Source organism: Eucyclogobius newberryi, unplaced genomic scaffold, assembly GCF_026437365.1.
Source record: "Eucyclogobius newberryi isolate DKJ021-1_F unplaced genomic scaffold, fEucNew1.0.hap1 SCAF_14, whole genome shotgun sequence".
NCBI lineage: Eukaryota > Metazoa > Chordata > Actinopteri > Gobiiformes > Gobiidae > Eucyclogobius > Eucyclogobius newberryi.
In genome coordinates, this window is record NW_027315768.1 from 13,879,688 (window position 1) to 13,901,376 (window position 21,689).

Genomic DNA, 21,689 nt, shown 5'->3' on the forward strand with positions numbered 1-21,689 from the left:
CGAGCATGTCTGATGCCTTCCAGCCAATGACCCGTGCTGTCTGTTTGGGCAGCGAGCTAAAGCGGCCTTTTGTGTGCCCTCACAAGACATGTCTCCTTGGATGGCGGCACACAGGGCTCAGGACTAAGCCCAAGTGGAGTCCTATTGAAGCGAGAGGGTCTGGAGCAGGTGCGGTTTGGAGGTGGAGGTGAGAGGGTGGAGGTGAGAGGGTGCGTTCTCATGCATGGATGGTTTCTGACAGGCTTAACTTCAATTGCAAAGGAACTAATGGAGCCTGGTAAGGATAAGTAGGAGTCTCACATTTAGATGAACTTGACTTTCTTTGGAGAGAGAAAAGTGAAGCGAGAACTTAGGACTGATAAGTAATAGGAATAGTTTAATAGTAGGCTGCAGTAGTGGTGAAACAGTGGTAACGAAGGTCGCAAATGAGTGTCTGGTCTGGGTTTAGTCCTGGTTAAGTTCTGACATAGATCATGTTTTGACCTGGTAAAGTCCTGATTTAGGTTTATGCATAAATATGTCTAGAGATTGTTTAGTCCTGTTTTAGTTGTAGCTAAGAAGATCTGGTTTGGTTCTGATTTAGTTCTTGTTTATACCTGTTTTAATCCTGGTTTAGTCCTTGAACATGCCTGGTTTACTTGTAATTTAGCCATTTTTAGTCTCTATTTAGGCCTGGTTTTGTCCTGTTTTAGGCCACGTTTGAACCTACTTTAGATTCCTATTTTAGTTCTATAGTCAGAACCCGGACCTGGTTTGATCTATTTTATTTTGCACACACATCAACTGGAACTAAATCCTGAACTAAATCTGGATTACACCCATAGACCGTAATGATTACTCCAAGACAAGAACCGGACTAAACAGACTCAAAGCAAGTGTGAACGCAGCCTAATTAGTCACAGTTCTGTGCTGGATTTAAGTGCATACTCTGAAAACCAACACTGGTAAAAAAAAGTCTTTGTTGCAAATTTCACATTTCACACATTTCTTTTTAATGTTTTCAATCAAGGTAGAAATCCAATTGGGAAAAAGCACTGGGGAATTTTTGCACAAAATGTTAAGCTTCTTTCTGTAACTTTCATTTGTGATTCTTGAGAAGAAAAAAGCCAAAAGGGGTAAATAGGTGTGTGATGCATAACACTGACCACAAATCTATCACATGATGTGGATTTCCTGTGACACTTTTTCACTTTCGGGCTGCAGAGTGCGGGCTGGGCCACAGACTCTCTCACACACACAGCAGCAGCAGCAGCAGCAGCAGCAACAGCAGCAGCAGCAGCAGCAGGCCAGGATGGTGCACTGACCCACACCGGAGCATGCTGTCCACCATGAATTTCAACGTGTTCGGTCGCTATGGCAGCCAGGAGAACTGCAACCAGGAGCAGGCCAGTGTGTCTAAGAAGAAGGGCTCGCTGTGGTACCGGCGCTCTCTGAAGGGCAGCCGGGACAGACAGAGGCAGAACGCTGCAACTTTACCCAGATCCTGCAAGGTAAGAGCCCAAGATGGACATGCCACACACAGGGATTTAAGAGGTACAGATAGCTACAGTTAGATTGCTGCAAAATATAATGGATACAAGCTATTTATTCTCACAGAAACTTCTAAAATGGCTTATGACTACAAACAAGCAACAAATAAATAAATACAACTATAAATGCAATGTAAGCCAATAAAAACATCTCAGTATGGAATTAAATCTCCATAGACACAAGCAGACCAAGGCTAAAGTGAAGAGGAGCTCACATTAAGAATGGATGTTTTTCAATGTACTTATTAGCAAACACAAATGCCATACTGTGAAACATTCCAGGCAAAGAAATACAATCTCCATGGAGACTGGCATTGAAAATATTGCATAAAAAAGTTAAATATGGAACATTTTGTTATTCAATTTTAGTCCTGATGTAGACTTGGTTTTATCCTGTTCTAGTCCTGGTTTAGTCCTAATTTGGCTGTAATGAATGTGCAAATTAACTTAGTGAGTCATTTTGATCTTAAGTTGGTTTGATAAACTGCTGACAGTGAATACGATTGCGTTTCATGCAGTATATATATTTCAATTACTGCTATGTATTCTTTCTTATATTCTATTGAAACTAAAACATGTGTTATTTTTGTATTATTTAGATTATCCATGGGGTTCATGATTATACAAATTGGGACTGTTACCATAGCGATTAACAATTAAAAAACAAAATATGATTTAAAAAATACATGAAAAAGGTGCATACAACAGGAAACAGAAACTCATGAATATTCAGCCATGCATGTGCCTAGACCCACTTGTTGAGAATCGCTGATTATACAATGTGAAGTATAGTATTGTATATGCATAATTCTGTTCATTTAATCTCTAAAACACTATGCAAATCGTTTTAAAGTTCAGTTTAAGCAATTCTGCAAACGTCTCTTACACAGTTTCATTGATGGTTATTTGAATACAATACATGGAAGTAATAATGTGCAGTAGGAAGTAAGAGTTTGGTGGTTTAATGCCAGCTGTGGGACCAAACATAACTGTGTAAGACTTCCAACTATTTTAATCTTGCTGTGCGTTACATAATAATAAGCAGCATTATGATCAGCAGCTCTTATATCGTGTTTAAATGCAATAACTGAGTTTGTTATGCATTCACAGAGCAAGCAGCCCACATCACTGGTGGATTACTCGGACCCACAGAGGTAACTCAATCCACCACGATCAAATCATCAATATATATGTACACTGTGTGCCTATAGTTTTATCCTGAATGTGGTATATTTTTACTTTCCACAGGACCACAATGGTACTTGAAAAACAAGACAATGAATCATATGGGTTTGAAATTCAGGTAAGCAGATTATTTTGATTGAAATTATTATTAACAACTTTTAAATTGTTAGATCATGCAATAATAGTAGTTGTAGTCGTAAAATGTTGTTGCAATATTAGCAGTTGAAAATAGTATTTGAAAAAAACAAAAGCACTAGTAACTATAGCAGCAAAGTATAAAAAGATAGCACACAACAAGCAGCTAGTTGTGGTAATGGCAGTGGAAACTAAGGTCCTTTTATAGCAGTGGTGATTGAAATGACTGCAGCAGCACTCTTAGAGGTAGTGGTAATAGGACTAACAAATATGAAAGTATGTATTTATAAGATAAGATAAGATAAGACAGCAGAATTATGCAATCAAAATATCAAAAAAGAGTAGGCAGTTTCTGGTTTTTATCAATAATTCACTTATTATTACTCATTATTCCTTAAACAAATCTTTAGTTACAAGTATTCAGTTACCATATTTCAAGTTTTATTTGTTTAAAAATGTATTTAAAAAGTCACATTGTACATACTAGTTTGATGAATAATAGTTTGATGAATAATAGTTTGAAACGTCAACTTTGAAAATAATTGTTAGTTGCTGCCCTCATAGAAGAAACAAAACATGCAGTCATATAAGTTACAGCAGTAGTACTAGTGGTAGAAATAGCAATAGTATGCAGTATTTTGTATATGTAAAGGGGATATATTATGCATTAAAGGGGAGTTAAGGAACAACAGTTAAAGTACATAATTTGTAGTGCATCTGCTGCAGTCTGCAACAGCAACAAAATAAATACAATTAATACAAATAGAAAGGACTCATGCACATATTTAAACATATTTGATGTTCTGCAGCCATACGGGCTCCCGCTGAAGAACAGCACGGCAGTGGAGACGTGTACTTTGGTGTACTCGGTGCAGGAGGACAGTGTTGCCGAGAGTGCAGGCCTGACCGCAGGTGAATCGCACACATCCTCCTATACATGCTCCCTCTGACCTTTCAATGTTTATGTTCCACCACCAACACCCACACACTCACCAACTGCACCAGAACAACCAGTACAAAGATATCACATTTGCTCATATAACTCATGATTTCTCCTTTTTCTACTACTTCACTTTCTGCAGGAGATATTATCATTACTGTCAACGGTGTCAGCACAGAAGGATCGACGCATCAACACATTTCAGACCTAATACGAGAGTCCACTAATAGCCTCAAGTAAGTTTGAATTGGACAAGGCGCGAAAATATTAAAAAAATGTGTTGTACAAGCCGTGCAGAAGTGGAATGATTAGTAGTAGCATTAAAGCACAAATGTTCATCATGAAGCTTTTGCCACATAAACTAACTCAGAGTGACAACAACTTTTACTACAGAAGTTTGAATGTAATCCTTTAGCACCCCTGAAGACCTGGGCCTGCCTCACTAAAAACACAAAACCACAAACACTTCACAGTTAAAATATCTAATCTTAGTGTACAGACGAGCATTATTGTGCTTCTACAACTGCTTCTACATTCGAAGGCTGTAAATAAATGATAAAAAAGATATTTCTATGTACAAAATAACCCAAAAATGTCAAACTTACTCTAACGTATCATGTATTTTTGTCTCTGCAGAATTGAAACTGTAAGTGGAAATGTGGTGAAGCAGGATGAGCTAGAGAAGAAACGGAACCAGCTAAAGGTATTTTATTTTTCCACACAGACTGGTATAAGTTCTGTACAATGCTATGATAAGGTCAGCGTTACTGCAAGTATAAAAGGCTTCTTCTTTTCTTTACTTTTTCTTTTTTTTAACAGCAAACTCTCCGTGAGAAATTGCTGGAGCTGCAAACGCTAACTTTACAAGAAGAGCGTCTTCAGAGAGGTGAGGCTAAGCCCGGCTGTCAGACCACAACGCTTCCTTTCTCAGCCGTCTTCAGAGCTCATCACCGCATTCATTTAATTCTGCAGAGCTTACGAGGAGTTTCCCTAACTTCATACACGCTCTGATTATTTCTTAAGTAACACAAAGCAAATCTCAGAATGTGTTATGACATTTCAAGGACATTTTTTCATTGTAACAGTCACACGGTTTAAAATCAAGGAACAAGTGGATGAAACGCTGGAAAAGCATATTTATGGACAGAATCAAGCTCATTTTTATGTAATGAAACTGAATTAGTTTTTTTACATAACTTGATTGTTATGTTACTTTGATTAGTGTTTTTTTCTTTTTTTGAGTCAAGTAAGTTAAAGTTCTGTCTTGACAAAACAGTTTATTTAGTAGCTGGAAAGGCAGAACATTAAATGATGCACAAAATCTGGTGTTTTCAAAGTATAGACCAAAATGAGAGGATCTGACTTACTCACAGTGAGAAGAGTAACCCTTTTACTCAAGTGAAAGTACCCTTACTTCAATACAAATACTACTCAAATAGGAGGAAAACTATGAAAGGTACATATACAAAAATAGTAATGGTAATTGTTTTGCTTTATTTTTGGATCAGACATCAGACTCAAAAATTGTGAATTATTTAATAAAATCCATGCATGAATCAGTTAACATTGAAGGGTGGGTCAAATGCAGAGGAAAAATGTCTCTACAGGGACAATAAAGTGTAAAGTGCTCCCTGGCCATGATCTAGTCACAGTCAACACCTTTGCTCATTATCCATTGACAAAATGAATCATGTCTTTCTTTTAAATACTACTGTAGGTCAGTTTTTAAAGATAAAAGTAGGTTGTGTTTACCTTGACATGTTTCCTTGGTGAAATATGTCAAGGTAAACACAACCTACTTTAAAAACGAACAAACAAAAGTAAACCTTTGCTCCTATATATTTTCTTACAAAATTTGTAGCTACATTTCCCTCCAGCTTTAAATAGTAGTAGTAATTGCTCTGTCCAAAATGTATATTTTGCAGCGATTGAAATAAAAAAATTAAAAAAAAGATTAAATTAAAGGGGACACAATCAACTTTAATTCACTTTTTTAACATAAGACATTTCTAAATAGTCACATTTTGGTATTTTAAGCATCTGAAAGTGTTTTCTTGGTTCTTTATAGGTAAATCCTCTGACACCGGTCTCCACCCTTCAGTCGGCTCTGACGTGAGTTCCCCTGCTGGCCGCTGGGGGCGCCGCTCCAGTGACAGCAGCTACAGGAGCGTCATGACCGAGGACAGTGACCAGGCCAGTGTGTTTGGAGACGTCTACTCACCCAGTCCCCTCAGCGCCGCCACAACCGACGACGACTGCTTCTTCTCTAGAGACTTTCCCCTCCAGAACCAAAGACTGCGCTCCAGCCACGCCCTCAGCAGCAGCTCCAGTCTGGCTGTGAGCAGTAATTCTCTGTCTCCGGCCTGGGATGAGCTAAAGGTTTCATCCATCTTTGGGACTTTGCCGAGAAAGGGCAGGAGGGCCAGTGTTCGTAAGCACATCCTCAAGTTGCTTCCTGGACTTCAGAGCTCTGTGGAGGAAGAGGACACTGGGATGAACCCTCCAAGACAGAAAATACACTAAGCTTAATGAAGCGGACTGGAAATGCTTGAAATGCTCAAACAGGCAACGGAAAATGTGGACAAACTGCAAATGTCTAAAATTATGTTAGCTAAAGGTGTGCTCATAAATACAGAATTGTAGTTTATATTGTGAAAAGTAAGGAACGTAGGATTTCGACTTAGGAGAAATCACATTTGAATATATATAACGGTATATCAGTATCACTGGGTACATTTATCTGGCCTGTAAAAGTCAGATAGCTACAATAATCAGATAAAGCCATTATAGATCTGATTATTGGAGTGTGTTTTCAGCACAAGAGAAATCTGACCATCAATCTCACCTCAATCTAGGTCTTTAATCTTTAACATTTTCTCTTTCATTTTTCATAGTTTGCAATTTTTGGCATAATTGTCCTTATCTAAACTTTGTGCAAACAATCAGAAAGAAATCAGATTACTCACATCAGATGCAACTGTTTACATGACATTTCAATCATCTGATCAGAAATCAGACCATGACACATTTGGTGTGAATAGAAACATAGCGTTTGTTTTTGATAGTTTGTTTTCTTGACTTTACTAAAACCAGCTGAAGAATGTTAGTAGTTTTTCTTACCATTAACCAATGTAAGTGTTATTTAAATTAGCGGAAAGGCCTTTCAAACCAAATCCAAGACAATCTGGGCCCTGTGACAAAGACCAATTCTTGTGAAGAGACCAAAGCTCCCTGAATGCATCTACCGCTACTTTTTAATTTTACTTTTTTGTATATTTTGTAAATGGACACACCTTCCTTAAAAGCCTGTCTTTTTGCACATAGCTGTACGTAGCAATGGCGGCGGCGGCGGTGGCGGCGGCACAGAAGCATTACTCATCGCATTGAATGTTAGCTTACTCAATTATCAATCAATCAGCCATTTGAATGTATGTAGCGCAGTTGAAAAGCACTTGCGTTAACAGGATGTCATTCGAGTCCGCATCAGGTGCACAAAACCAGAGATGCAAAGATACTGCTCGGCTAAAAACAGGATGTGGGCATGAGCGTGAGTAGTTTCTCTACTGGTAATTTACAGTACACGGCATGTATAAGGCAGAATGGCATAGAGAATGACTTCAATTGTGATAATAAAGAATCTGTTTTTAAGTCGTGTTTGTGTGTTCTGTTACTCAAAAGTAGCTGTTGCATTTTTCTCAAGTGCTGAAAGAAGAGTGAACTACGGTAAAAGGGCGTGGGTGAAGACATAAAAAAAAAGGTGACATCTTTTACAACCACAAATAAAAAAAGAAGCGCTATTGGTGTCTGTCGCAGAGAAAAAAAAGCTACTCAGAGCGTTCATGGAGCCTTGGGACGACCAATGATTCTGAGCTTCTTTTATTCTCGTTTAAGCCAAGGTTTTCTTTTATTCTGTTACCAGTACCAACACCAACGCATTTAAAACACAAATCTCACTATCCAATAAAGCTTTTCAAATCAATTTACCTCAAATATTTCTACTGCATTATAAAAAACATGTGTTGTAGTGGTGCAGGTCTGTGCTCGCTGAATATCTGTAGGACTAAGCCATATGCAAAAAAAAACAAATCAACTGCCTAGTTTACGACATAAAACGTTCATAATAAGTGACATTAGAACAAATCTATAAGTATAAATATCTAGCAGCTCAGTGGCCCAGTGGATAGCACATATCATTTATGAAATTTCCCCATGTGGGACAATAAAGGAATATCTTATATGTCAGGCTCCATGTGCAGCCGCAACGTCGTGAGTTTGAATCCAGCTCTGGCAATTTGCTGTATGCCCTTCCCTCTCTCATCCCCATTTCACACCACACTGTCCTGTCTAATAAAGCCTACAGGTAAAACAAAATCCTGAAAAAAATTAATTAAAAAAAGATATTTAATGGAGCATTTTCCCCCTCACAAAAGCCAATATGCCATCGTCTTGTAAATGACCTGAGCGTGAACATGGACGTGTGCTGGCCTTGTAAACACACTCAGAAGCAGAACATTTCACTGTCAGAAGAGGCCGGACTCTGCATCGTCGGCATGTTAGCGGAGCATGTCTACCTACAGTGTTTGGAACAGCATTTATCATGTATTTCAATTCAAACAAAGATTCAAAATAACAGTAATATGTTGACTTGAAATCTTTGTTTACATGACATGAAAAAGGAAGAGTAAACCCACCTCGGCAGAGTTAGAGTGAATCTGGTTTACCACAGATTCTATTGCCATCACTTGGAGGGCATGAAACTAAGTCATCTCACACACGATACTGCAGACTCCAGTAGTATATGTGTGTAATCTGTTTATAGTGCATTTCTACTCGACTTGTGGTGAATAACCAGCACATGAACCCCTTAGTTTGTCTTCTGATGGCACCAAACAGAAAGAAACTACTGCTATGGGGATTTGGGCGGGGCTAATCTTCACTTTGGCCCCTAAACATTCAGCGTTTTATTACAGGGGCGGAGCTTTGCGTCCTAATTTTTCCGCATTTAATTTAGTTATTTTTTGTTAACAAAGGTTTTAATTGACAGGAAAGTCAAAGCGTGTAAGGGGGAGAGAGGGGTATAGACAGTCAGCAAAATGTCGATGGCTGGACTCAAACCCAAGACTTTGCATAGGCAGCAACCACACATGTGCAATGCCCTTGACCACTGCGCCACCAGCAAAGCACCCTGTTTATTTTCGACAATACATGATTTCACAGTTAGGATAAGCTTAGGTGTTCGGGTTAGCTTTAGCTTTAAGTACAGTTAATTTGGTAAAGTTAGGGCTGAATCAAAAGTTAGCCCTTCTATGATCATTATTTGGTATTTATGCACACTTTAGACCACTCAGATGATTGCGATCTACATAATCCGCCCCTCCAACGAGTAAAATGAATCTGCATGAATGTGCAGACCAGGTCTGCACATTCATGCAGATTCATTTTACGGAGGGGCGGATTATGTAGATCGCAATCATCTGAGTGGTCTAAAGTGTGCATAAATACCAAATAATGATCATAGAAGGGCTAACTTTTGATAGAATTCATGTATTTTCTACCAGGCACAACTTTAAAATGAAATGTTCTTCAGGTTTGTGCCTTACACTTGACGTAGCAGAACTGTGTGTTAAGTGAACCAAAAGAAAATGTTAATCTGTGCTCCTTTGGTACGGAGGGATTACAGAAGCACTGCATTCATTCCATATGCAGATGTAAGGGCCACAAAGGGGCTTTGTCGACGCTACAACCAAACCCTTGTACTTCACTTTGCACTGAAAACGTTGCACTGAAGACGACGCAGCCTTGGTTAGATTCTTTTAAGCAATGTAAGGAATTAAAGGACTCTGAGAAATTCCCCCTAAGTTTTCAAAATGGCAGATTTATCACCTGTTTTTGAAGACGCCGTGGCCAGTCAAATGTTGGAGATCATCGGAGGCATCGCACCAAAGGCTTTGCAAACGCTAGAAAAACCCTGCAATGAGACGGACACATGGTCCATGGAGGAGGGAGATGACTCTGTGTTCTACAGCGATGAAGACACACCTCAACATCAGGTGGTCGCTATGGAGACGAGGAGACGGGTCAACAGTGAAGCTGAGGAGACACCACTGCAGGAGGATGAACAAGAGGAAAGAAATACTGAATCTGTCCGCTTTATTGCACAGGAGAAAGAGAAAAGGGACATTGAGCATGAACTGGGATTTGCAAATCTAAGCACCACCATTTCTGAGATATTAGTGAGCGCACAAGAGGAAGCCAGCCATTTGATGAACACAGACTCAGCAGCGCAGTCGTCAAGCAAAGGTAAGACCAACCTTCTTTCCACTCACCGCCATTTAGTAGTAACAATACTGGCATCATCGCATTCATTCATTTGACAGGGACAATGTACAATAAATATATTGCACAGGTTCATTTTCATCTGTCGTCCCTGAACAGAGGCAAAGTGACAGCAGGCCATAAAATGACCCATCTAACGTTTTAAATGCAAGAAAACAAACAAACAAACAAACAAACAAACAAACAAACAATCAATGACCAGCAGAGGGAGTACCTCATCAGCAATCCAAATACAAATGTAAATATGAATTGACATTATCCCCACAGACACCAGATCACTAATGACTACACTGATTATATTTAAACCACCTTTGGATTAGGTCAGTAAATATTACTATAGAGTCTTAAATAATCGCAATCTCATTATGTATTATATATCTTTTACAGTGCTGTTCCGTACTACAAAAGTATCAATATCAGGATCTGAACTAAATTGTGCAATGAAAATTCATGCAGTTCTAAATTCTTCTCAACATAATAATATTCATATTAATATTTTGTTTTTGCTCTGTATGTATTTCTGTACTTTTGTTTATTTATATGTGTAATGCCTGAAGGAGGATGACTTGTGTTCTTTTTATATTACTATTATTGAAAACATCAATAAATACATTTCTGAAAAGCAAACAAACAGATCTTGTCGTTCAGGTGTAAGACTGTGGTTATTTGTTCAATAAGCAAATCAAAAAAGGTTATAGATCATTTATCCTCATAAATCCAGTGGTGGAATGTAATGAGGTCAAAGTAGAAGTACTGTACTTAAGTATCAGTTTTAGGTATCTGTATTTTACTTCAGTAATTTAAAAGAGTATAAATTATCAACTGTAAAATTTCACATTTTATTTCTGATAATTTTAACTTTTATTCCACTACCTTAAATTTTTACCATTACTATTTAAAGACTTTTATTCAACTGGTCTGAAAAGGAGATTATTGATATAGTTTGAGATCTGCTGAAATGATTGAGGGTTATTTTTCATTTAACCCGTTTATAGCTCTAAAGATGTGTGAAATATTTTACTTTTAACTCTAAAAGCAACATTTAATTTCTTCACATGATACTTTTTTTTCTTCCTGTATCTATAGTTCTACTTAAGTAACAAAAAGTAGTTCTCTTTCCACCGCTGCATTAATCTAGTGCCTGTTTGTTACTTTATGCTCATCTATTTGTCTTGACAGATCTTACAGACTTTTCCTCATCAGCAAAGTTCCTCTCAGAACCACAGGCTTCACACCGACTGTCTGACTCTCATCACAAACCTGAGAAAAGCCAGCGCTGCCTCCAACACGATCCCAGCGAGGGCAAGAAGACCTCCAGCCACGCCTTTAACCACCTGACCTCCTCCAAGTACAGCACCATGTCCTACCGCAGGATCCGCCGCGGCAACACCAGGCAGAAGATACAAGAGTTTGAGCACATGATTATGAAGTTGTAATAATAATACACTGTTGGGTGATCACAATAACATAAAAGTATAGAGCCGTCGCGATAATTACTATCATGACTTATTGTTCAGTAAATAATAGCTGGAACAATGTTTTTTGGGGCTCAGTGTTTATCATGTGTACATTTAGTTTGCACTATGGGACTTTTTCTTTTGTTTTTATAAAGAGCAATAAGATCTGAGCTTAAAAGAGTCGAACAAGTCACTTGTATGACAAAGAACTAATAACTTAAGTGTGTTATGCATTTTTATATTTGTGGAAGCTCATTTTTTTCAAAGATATTGTACAGTTAGAAAAGGGTCATTCTATAAAACCGGTACGTTTGAGTCCTCAGATTTGGATGGGAGGCAGAAATAATCTTAATGAACTTTTTTACTTGTGATTTAAGTAAAGTAGTAAAACGTTTTGTTCTGAACTCATAATGTACATTTATTGACAATTTCTTTGGTTAAAAAAAAAAGAGATTTGTTTGTGTCCACCATTTACACTGCATGAATGTTTCTTCAAATGTATGGTCAATTTGTGGAGCCAAAATAGTAAAAACGTAAATTCCTTCATATTTAGTTTTTGTTTTATTCTAGATGGGGCTTGTAATGCTTTATCTATTTGAATTTGATGAAATTTTTTTTCTGAGGTGGCAAAATGTGTTTTTTTTTTAAGGTTAAAGGTGCCATTTATAGTGTGGATATGTTAAAAATTTGTATTCGGTAATATTCATTTTAAGTTCTTGATGGCCAAAATGCACCGGTTTCATAGAACGACCCAAAAGCATATATTACTTCAAAATATGTAATGGTGACAGGCTGATTCTAGTCTACTATTTCAATGTACAAAGTGGACCATGATTAGAGCTGGGTTTCGATTCAAATTTCAAGAATCGATTTGATTCCGATTTTTATGTTTCCAAATCGTTTTTTTCCGATTTCTCAGATTCCATCCGATTCGCTCCGATTTCGATCTGATTTCCGATTCGATCCGATTTAGATTTGATCCGGGGGTTAATGTTATTAAAAATTAAAAAATTATTTGAACCGTTTCCTTCACTTCATGTGTAGAGAAGCAACATATTAAAACTAGTATTATATCAATATTAAACAGCAAATATTACAAGTATTGGTAGTTACTGATGGAAGACTGATGAAAAGGTTAAGGGTCAATCTACCTTCAAGAAAGATAATCCAGGAGTCCTGAATTATCTTTCTTGAAGGTAGATTGAAGTTCACTGAGGGAAATGTAGAAAATAATTTTAAGTTAAAAAAAAGTTAAAATAAATAAATAAATTGATCTTTGGACGTACGAATCGATAATCGGTCATTAATATGCGAATAGATTAAAAATCGGAAAATCGATTATTTCAACCCAGCTCTAACCATGATCATGTAAATATTTGGTACTTCATTTAGTTAACTAATTTAGTAACAGTACATATTAGTTTTCAATTGTAATAACACATGTATAAAGATCCTGCAGAAAGAGGAAGTCACTGTTACATGTTAATAGACAGCTCATTTCACTTATGATGTGTCAAATGCAATATAATAAAAGTCATTTAAGAGTTATACTTGTGTTATAGAAAAAGATTATGATTTAATTAACACAATAATTCATCACATAAGTTTTATAAATAGTAACCTTGATTGTTTAGTGTTTTGAACAATACTTCCCCCTAGTGACAAAAGACAAAATCAACAACTTGCACATTTACAAATACAAACGACGAGTCTTTACCTTTTCAAATGGATTACATACTGCAAAAGTGTCATACTTAAATCTGCTATTGCTTCTTGACCTGGTGATTTTAAATCAGTCAGCTTTTGTTAAATAAATGAATGATTAAAAATATAAAATCAAAGACTCGCTTTCAAACAAGCTACCGAAAAGTGACATAGAAAATCACTGATATGTTTGATGCATAATTAATAGGCACTCTTATCCTTACGCAAGGCAACCCGGGATTACCCATAAACAAATACATCACAAACAAAATGGCACGTCAGGAAAAAGCTTGTAACTCAAATATATACATATACAGAGACAGAATGTGTACATAAAGCAAAAATCCAGCTACGTTTTTACCCATCGAATCTACATAAGGCTCTTTGGCAAAGTATTGATATGTAGCACCCAAACAATCTTCCTTTTTTTGTTTCACCATAGGCACAGGGGTAGAAAAAAATAATAATAATACAAAAATAAAAGCATTGCACATCCCCATTCACACAAACGGCCCCCAGAAAAGTCCACCACCGAAGCAATTCCAAGTTATGTGGACGCCATAGGACCACAGTTTTGCATTTTGAGTTCAGTTTATTCCAGTTTGATTACTTAAAAGTAATGTGTGAATTCCCATTTTTGAAAAGCGTTATTCTGGTCGCACGATCGCAGTAGAACTCCGTCTCCTTTGGGCTTTCCCTGCAGACACATGCGACTGGAAATGTAGTCCGAAACGATGTGCTCGCCCTTCACAAAGACACAATTATAAAGGATTAGCCAGGTTTTTGGGGTTGAAAAGGAGTAGTGTTCACATTCTATGATTCAGATGTTGGCAGAAATATCATATCTTATTTATTTTAATGGAATTGTGCTATTTTGCCCTCTCATCCAATATACATTTTTTTATTTTCCTTAGTTTATTTGTGCGGACAGTGAATTTATATATTTTTGTCAGTTTCTGGTGTGTAAAATATTGACATTTTAATAATATCGTGATTGTTTTTTAGAAGATATGCAAAATTTGAAAACCGTTTATAGTATAAAAATAAAAAGAGCTGATTAAAAATGAAAATAAAATAAAAAAGCATATAAGGAGATTAATTTGAAAAATATTTCACATTTATCTCACAGTTAAACGTCCTCAACTAATAAGTTTGAAGACCGGTTTTAACACATTTGTTTGATTGACATAATATCATCCGAATATCATTATCGGGATACACCAAGAAAAATATTTTGTCGATATCACTCACCCTGCGTTTCTGTTTAATGTATACAAGTCCAATAATGACCATAAATGAGGTCAAAACATCTGTAACTTTTAACATTTGAGCAGTAAACTGTATCATAGACTCTCCATCTCACAATTAAACTCCAGTACATGTCGTGATCCCTGACTTACCAGTAACGAGTTGGAGAGTTGGTGGACCCATCGGAGTCGGGGGCTGGCTCGGTCACACGAGTACAGACCGATGCTGCCTTCTTTGCTCTGTGGCCCGATGCAAACGCTCTGCTGCTGGAGATTTCTCAACCAAGTGTAATTAAAGTGTTGACTCTATAAAAAAAGAAAAGGGAAAGCGGCATATAATTAAGCTAAAAAAAGACAACATTTTGGTAGAGTTTAAATATTGTACATGTAATTCAAGGTTTTGTGTTTATGCTGATGTGGGCTGCGTCTCTGGTCGCTCGTGTTTGGAAGTTATGGCTTACGTTTTTGCTTGCAGAGTCTAGAGAACCGTTTATTTTTAATATTTTATTTTTTAATTAAAGCATAAAACCAAAAAAACCACAACCCCTCCCCAAAAAACCCCCACTAAAACCTGCAACAAAAAAACAACAACACAAACACACACAAAAAACACAAAGAACGGGCTGGACTAGGGAGATCTTACTGTCGTAATAAACTGATGAAAATAGAGTGTTTATTTTTCCATTATTATTAGTATTATCTTGTCTTACGCTAGCTGCTTTTATTTTATTTTATCTTTATTTTTCCCCTCCATTCCTTATTAGGAAATGAGAGGTTCTGTCTATAGGAGTTTTTATTTATAAGAGTTTTTGTTTAGAGAAGAGTTCTTCAATTAAGAGTGTTTTTTAAACTTCCTATAAGTTTTCTGTCCTTTTCCTCTGTATCTACCTGCGTTGCAACAATGAAATTTCCCCATGTGTGGACAATAAAGGAATATTTGATCTTGAATATCTTATCTTAGAACATAAGGTAACTGAAGGATTAAAACGAGGGAGTGGCATCAGAAAAAAGAAAGAGCACATACATTTCTGAATATTTGTCCCATTTTGTCCATTGTGAACCGTTGTATTCTTATTATTCACTTAACATGACAAGTTTACCTGCTGGTTAAGATCACAGGTTTCAAAGAGGAGCTGTCCTTTCTGGAGAAGGAGACATTTCCTCAAACCTTGATTGAAAACCTGCAAGACACAAAATATATTCAAAACAGCTCATTCGCGACAACATTTAAGATTGTTTTTTTATTTTTTTAAACATTTAATGACCCTTGCTTATTTTGCCTCGGAGAATCCTAAAAGCTGGCTCTTAAAAACACCATGGGCATTGTTTATTACCAAGACTCTTAATTAGTTTCTGTTCTGTAAACTTTGCTGCGAGCTCTCCAGCAGAGCGGCATACTAATCAATGCAAATTTCCGAACTTGATATTTCTGAGGAAAGTAAACAACTCTCAAACGGAATTAAAATACGACGGGTTTTACATACCAATCCCTCTGCTTTGACTATGGGGGCAATTGCGTCTGGGTACACATTGTCCAGGTACCATTGGAAGCTCTTGCACTTGAGCTTCTTCCGCAGCTCGATTTGCTCTGTGAGGTCGCCGATGTCGATGTGCTTTTTGTCCAGCAGGTGGTGGTATCCGTGTCCATAGAAGAGGTCTTTGTATTCGTCCAGCCACACTTCAGCCACTCGGGCCAGGTTTCTCTCCACCGTCTTCTGCCTGTCTTTGGGGAACTTGTAAGGGTTTTGTCCCCTGAAAATATGGCCCACTCTGGAACAAGGGATGATCTCGATTTCTCCTCCGCACATCCAGATCTACAGCGACAAAGGATCATTAACGATACACTCCAGACAACCAAAACTGTTTATTTATGCACACGCCGGATGTGTTTTGATCAAGATATTAGAGAGGGTATGCTTCTTTGTCAAGGTATGGCCAATATACAGTAACTACACTCATTAAAAAATACTTATTAGTGATTGGACATGGAAGGACATTTTGTGTCACTATTATCATGGCCAAAATAACTACAATCAACAATGATATCAAGATAATTATCAAGATTGCTGACAGTCTAACAATATTATGGATATCAATAATTAAACTTTTAATATTATGAATATGTTGAATGTTAAAACAACTTTTATATCATTATGTGAAAACTATATCTAGAAGGTTTTTTCTGCAGATTCTTGTATTATAATAACATTTTTCACAACTATACAAAATGCACCGATTATTAGCCACCCTTTTTAAACAATATCTGTGTTAGTTGTGATATAGACTACTTTTTGTTCACTAATTGAGATGGAACTATTTGAATTTGAATACTGGCTAATTTACTTATGGTGTCACGTGAAGAGGGACGAAGATACTGCGTGTTTACAAAACTAGTACAAAAAGCTTCAGAAGTAGTCATCTTTTAATGTTTGGTTTAACTTTTACTTCTATGACTCGCTTCATTGTTGCGTGGGTGGAAATGGTGTGGGTGTAGAAAAGACCTTGAATGAGATCTCCATGTTCTCTCCTCCCCAAACATCCAAGCCGGGGTCATAGGCACCGAGCTCATAGAAATAGTTCCTGTCAATGGAGAAGAGTCCCCCGGCCATGACTGGACATCTGCAAAACATATCATAGAGTCAGACAATATGAAGGAATGTGCACTGGAAACAGGCCTTTCTTTTTCAAACCTGATTGGATCTGCTATTGTCATGTTATTCTTTTTAATGTAATCTACAGGCAGTGGACTCCATCCAAACACCAAAGGCCATTTGAAGATTCCACGCTGGAAGTTGTCAACCAGAACATAACTGCAAAAGAAAATAACTGTAATGACTTTGGTGCAAAGCTTACATTTAAATTGCGTCAATGCTTTTCAAACATTTGGATTGTTACTCTATTCAAAGTTAACGTTTCCCAAACTAAAATGATTATCACCTCATATCTTTGTCCCCGATGACTTCGATAACTGGACACGGCACTTTCCTGTGGTCCAGGTAAACTCGCTCCAACAGTGGCTCTAACCAGCCCACGTTACATTCAATGTGCGAGTCGAGGAAAGTCAGGACTTCACCTGCAGCAGAGACAGTAATCCTGCTAATGTTTCTCCATAAAGACAATACAAGAGCATGCACATCCCTTTCTTATCATGCATATATCTCTAGTACTAATACTTTTGCATCAATACTCAATACCATCAATTTTGAGGTTGCAGCAGAATTGGGTGGAGTTTAAATAAAAACATATCTACAGACAAAGAAATGTGCGAATGAGCTCATGATGACAGATTTATGGAGGTGTAATAATGTTGTGCTTTAACATATTGCACAATTTTTCATAACTTTTAACTGGTTAATGTAGAATTGCCACGTTAAACCAGATGTTTTCAATGTGTTTATTTCTGAAGTCCAGCATCTGTAACTCTTTTCAACATATGTTTCCAGTTTCAGCGACTTTACCGGTGGCAACTGCTGCTCCGGCCATCCTGGCTCTGATGAGACCCTGACGCTCCTTCAGGCGAACGATTTTCACTTTGGGAATCTGTGCCATGTAGTCATCCAGCTGCTCGTTCAAATAATCTGAAACAACAAATAATTAAAACCTTTTCACATGTTTCAGCCCTTATAATCATAGTACTAAAAATGAGTTCAGAATGAATGCCCAAGCATTAATTAATAGAATATAAATAATAAAGCATGTATAAATATAATAATAATAGTAGTAATAATAGTAATAATAGTAATACAAAAATAAGTAAATAAACAATATACAAATTAAAATTAAAATCCAGGACTAAACTAGAATTTGTCTAGATTTAAGCAAATGAAATTGGTTATATGTTCATGAGTTTCAGGCAAATTACTTTGTAAGGGTCTTTTTCCATTTAAAAGATACCATATTTTGATTTGAATTGTGCTATTGCTATGACAACGAAGGACCGTTGCCATGCCAAATCCTGCAAATCAGGAAGGAATCCTTTTGCTTGAAAGCCATGAATACAATCATGAGTACTTTTTCTCTGAATGTGCTTATAGGGTTGTAAAGAGTATCTAAAACAAACAGTAATTTATGTTGTCCCAACATACAATACAAACTAATATATTATTAATATGGTGTATTTATATAGCGCTTTACCACCTTCAAAAGGACTCATTCAACATTCAAGTTACTTTCTTAGATGCAGAGGCACCACACCTTCAAAAGATTTTGAAAGTGATTTCCTGTATTCTAGTGAATTTCAGATATACTATTTTAGCAGGCCACTGTCCTGTCACTTAGCTGCATTTATTTTTAGTAACCCCCAAGAAGAGTTTTGACTTCTTGGAGAGTTCCGTGTGTCGCTGTGTTTGCGTCAGTTTGCACTTCCATTCATTCGCTCTTTTAATCTTTCTCCATGAATGTGAGGCCAATTAACATCAAATAAAATACCTTTTGTAGCTTGACATCAGCAGAAAAAGGCTATGTGGCTGTAATTTTCCCCAGTGGCCCTGATCTGATCGCGCATCTGTTTTTATGATCATCTGATTCTAAACCTAACCAAGCCCACTGCTCGCTGCCTGTGCCCCAGAGTAAAGAGCAAACAGAAAAAGGAGAGATGACACCTCAAAGAAGCGCTCGGTGAAGTGACAGTGGGGAAAGAGAGTACAGTTTGTACAGTTCTACACGGAGAGAAAGCACCAAAAGGCTGCAAGCAAGTATCAGTGAGCAATACAAAAATCATAGACTGCACCACTGTATTGTATCGTTTAACCACAACCAGTGTCCTGGTTCCGATCATACATAAAGACTGTATGTTTGTGGCTTCTTTGACGCTCATGCTGCTGCATGCATGGATGGCTGAAGGTCACAGTGCCGTAACCAAACGTGACTGAGACAACCAATGTTTTGGTGATTCCGTCACAAGTACCGGTAGCTCTACATGTTGTAGACCCCTGTTATAGAGTATCAAGCCTATTCCTTAGTATCAAAATCGAGTATTACATTTTAGTAAAGAGACTCTACACTGCCATAATAATTATGTTTTAATACACAAATACGCACCACATTTATGAAACAGGTTGTAGGACAATTGTTTAAACCGATATTACCTCTTGTGCTGCAGTCATCCACCAGAATAACTTCCTTGAGGAGATGAGGAGGAGATCTGTTCAGAACGCTGTGCACTGAACGAAGAAGTGTGGACCACACTTCATCTACGAAACAGAAGATCACACTGGTGGTAGGCAGGTCATTGTGGACCAGGTTGGCTTTACACCTTCAGGAACAGAACAAAACATGGACATAGTTAGATTTGGCATGGAACTAAAGTATGGACACTAAACTGCCAATGAATGCTTACGTTTTAGGCCTTGTGTCTGGGATGGCTCTGTCCAGGGGAATCTGGTCACTTAGGTGGACATTAAAATGCCCCTCAGCCCACCTCTTCTTGACTTCTGTGTCCTCTTCATCGCCCATGATGACAGGGCGACCGAACTGGCCCACTGCTTTGGGATTTCTGGGAGACTGAGTCATGTCTAGTGGAAGCACTTTATGGACACCTGGCTTTTTCCAAACAACCGTGACATTTTCTTTGAGTTCCACATTCTCCTGGGGCTTGGGGTCAGATTGCAGCTGTTCTTTTGCCACAACTGCAACATCTTTGGCATTTGTCTTGACTAGCGTCTCTTTAATTGTGCTATTTACCTCATGTTCTACATCCTTGATGGGAGTGTTGGCAGTTGTTTTAACAGGGTGTGGCTCTAACTTGGCTGTCGTCACGGCTTGTCCATTCTTTACTTTGTCTAGTGGCTTTGGCGCAACATCATCTCTTTTCTTTACAAGTTCAACTATTTTATTGTCTTGAATAGTCGGTTGCAATTGGTTTTCATTAGCTACAACAACCTTAGCTGCCATTTTTGTTGTAGTTTTAAGTTCACCCTCATCCAACTGATGTTTTTCATTCACATCCCAATCCACAGGTTTTTTGAAAGACTGCTTGGTTTCTTGTGTTTCTTTGGCGTCCTGTAAAGAATTGCTTTGTTTGGAGTCCACCTTCTTGTCTCCCATTATTCTCACTCTTTTCCTCCCTCTGTACACATTTTCAGCCAATTTGTCAACATTGAGCGGTCCATCATTATTGGCCGGTGTCACGCCTGGGTTGACCCTTTGAACTGGGTGTCCGCCCTTTAACACTTTGGTCACCATGGACTGCTGCTTAAAAAGTTGCCTCTCTCTGACCAGCCTCTCCTTCAGCGTCTGACCGCTCATGTCGTTCATTGACACGCGTAAAGCCGCCATGTCAAACAGCAGCCATATGATAGATGCGACGAACACGAACGCCAGGACCCTCCCACTGCCCCTCAAGTATCTCCTGAGCTTCATCATTCTCGGATGATTCTTACAAAACATTACTTTATAAACATGTCAAAAGTGTTCGTACGGTTTGAGACACCTTGGATGCGTGACTTGGCGGTTGTTTTCTTGCAGATAAGCCTCTTGCCTGCGTGGCATGCTAGAGACCGTACATTACTGCTGTATATCAACGTAGTGACTGACATGCCCGAGTGTAAAGTTTGTTTTCCATACCGATCCCGGCGATCCCGTTCATCTATCAACACGTACAGACATTTGGCTTGGTTTGTTAGAGTCGCAAAATCATCTTGAGCGGATTAGCCCGAATGAAAATCCGTAATTTCCTCTTTTGAACGTAAAGCCGCAACTTTGACTGACAGTGCCATTTGTATCAGGACGTAGCTACCGACTTCCACTTGGACAACGCGCGCTGATTGGTCGGATTGTATGACACGTCATCATACATGCGTCAACCACGTACGTAGCGTCATGCTAAGCTAACAGAAATGAGCCACGAGTGAACAGGAAGTGTTTTAAATATGTTTAGATTACTCAAGAAACACCAACCCTTATTTTTAATTACATTGATGGCATATCTAGAATGATCTTGCGACGTTTTTCTACTGAAATAAATTGGCGTGTCAGTTTTTTTAAACGAGTAACTTTATTGCGAAACAGGAAGCTGTCTCCCAACATTTCTCGCTCATTTACCGCAATGGTGCTTGGAACTCGTGGGCTTCTGAAGAAAAATCTAAAAAATAAAGTCTAAAGTCTACAACTACCGTGGGTGGCGGTTATGGAACACTTGGATACCACAAAGTTGCCA

The 21,689-nt window shown here is 37.9% G+C and overlaps 3 protein-coding genes across 4 annotated transcripts; 2 read left to right on the top strand and 1 right to left on the bottom strand.

The window, feature by feature from the left end:
• The first annotated feature begins 1,273 nt into the window (after window positions 1–1,273).
• cytip (cytohesin 1 interacting protein) lies at window positions 1,274–6,456 on the top strand. 2 transcript variants are annotated; one of them, XM_072444363.1, is made up of 8 exons: window positions 1,274–1,490; window positions 2,649–2,683; window positions 2,778–2,832; window positions 3,659–3,761; window positions 3,932–4,025; window positions 4,426–4,492; window positions 4,609–4,675; window positions 5,858–6,456. In XM_072444363.1, the coding sequence occupies exons 1-8, from the start codon at window positions 1,317–1,319 to the stop codon at window positions 6,310–6,312; spliced, it is 1,050 nt and encodes a 349-aa protein (XP_072300464.1). In that variant the 5' UTR covers window positions 1,274–1,316; the 3' UTR covers window positions 6,313–6,456. The 2 variants fall into 2 exon arrangements, with proteins under 2 accessions (XP_072300464.1, XP_072300463.1); XM_072444362.1 differs by having other exon boundaries at window positions 2,640–2,683; window positions 5,858–6,454.
• A 3,094-nt stretch (window positions 6,457–9,550) lies between these two features.
• LOC140360074 (uncharacterized) lies at window positions 9,551–11,561 on the top strand. The gene is made up of 2 exons (XM_072445390.1): window positions 9,551–10,089; window positions 11,305–11,561. Exons 1-2 carry the CDS (start codon window positions 9,657–9,659, stop codon window positions 11,559–11,561), a joined length of 690 nt encoding a protein of 229 aa, XP_072301491.1. The 5' UTR covers window positions 9,551–9,656.
• A 1,641-nt stretch (window positions 11,562–13,202) lies between these two features.
• Window positions 13,203–21,276, bottom strand: LOC140359436 (polypeptide N-acetylgalactosaminyltransferase 5). The gene is made up of 10 exons (XM_072444364.1): window positions 19,872–21,276; window positions 19,621–19,787; window positions 17,992–18,111; window positions 17,471–17,606; window positions 17,224–17,343; window positions 17,035–17,152; window positions 16,018–16,347; window positions 15,634–15,714; window positions 14,687–14,839; window positions 13,203–14,031 (listed from the first exon to the last, which is right to left on the bottom strand). The coding sequence occupies exons 1-10, from the start codon at window positions 20,918–20,920 to the stop codon at window positions 13,897–13,899; spliced, it is 2,409 nt and encodes an 802-aa protein (XP_072300465.1). The 5' UTR covers window positions 20,921–21,276; the 3' UTR covers window positions 13,203–13,896.
• Between the last annotated feature and the right edge of the window lie 413 nt (window positions 21,277–21,689).

Bases quoted from the DNA above. Each gene is read 5' to 3' on its own strand.
- cytip (XM_072444362.1), top strand. From the start codon at position 1,317: ATGCTGTCCACCATGAATTTCAACGTGTTCGGTCGCTATGGCAGCCAG. The intron at 2,833-3,658 runs GTAAGCAGATTA...GATGTTCTGCAG, and splicing joins CATATGGGTTTGAAATTCAG to CCATACGGGCTCCCGCTGAA. The intron at 3,762-3,931 runs GTGAATCGCACA...CACTTTCTGCAG, and splicing joins GAGTGCAGGCCTGACCGCAG to GAGATATTATCATTACTGTC.
- LOC140360074 (XM_072445390.1), top strand. From the start codon at position 9,657: ATGGCAGATTTATCACCTGTTTTTGAAGACGCCGTGGCCAGTCAAATG. The intron at 10,090-11,304 runs GTAAGACCAACC...TTGTCTTGACAG, and splicing joins AGCGCAGTCGTCAAGCAAAG to ATCTTACAGACTTTTCCTCA.
- LOC140359436 (XM_072444364.1), bottom strand. From the start codon at position 20,920: ATGTTTTGTAAGAATCATCCGAGAATGATGAAGCTCAGGAGATACTTG. The intron at 17,607-17,991 runs GTAAAGTCGCTG...TCTCTGCTGCAG, and splicing joins CGGAGCAGCAGTTGCCACCG to GTGAAGTCCTGACTTTCCTC. The intron at 14,840-15,633 runs GTAAACTTGTCA...CTTTTTTTATAG, and splicing joins CCTGTGATCTTAACCAGCAG to AGTCAACACTTTAATTACAC.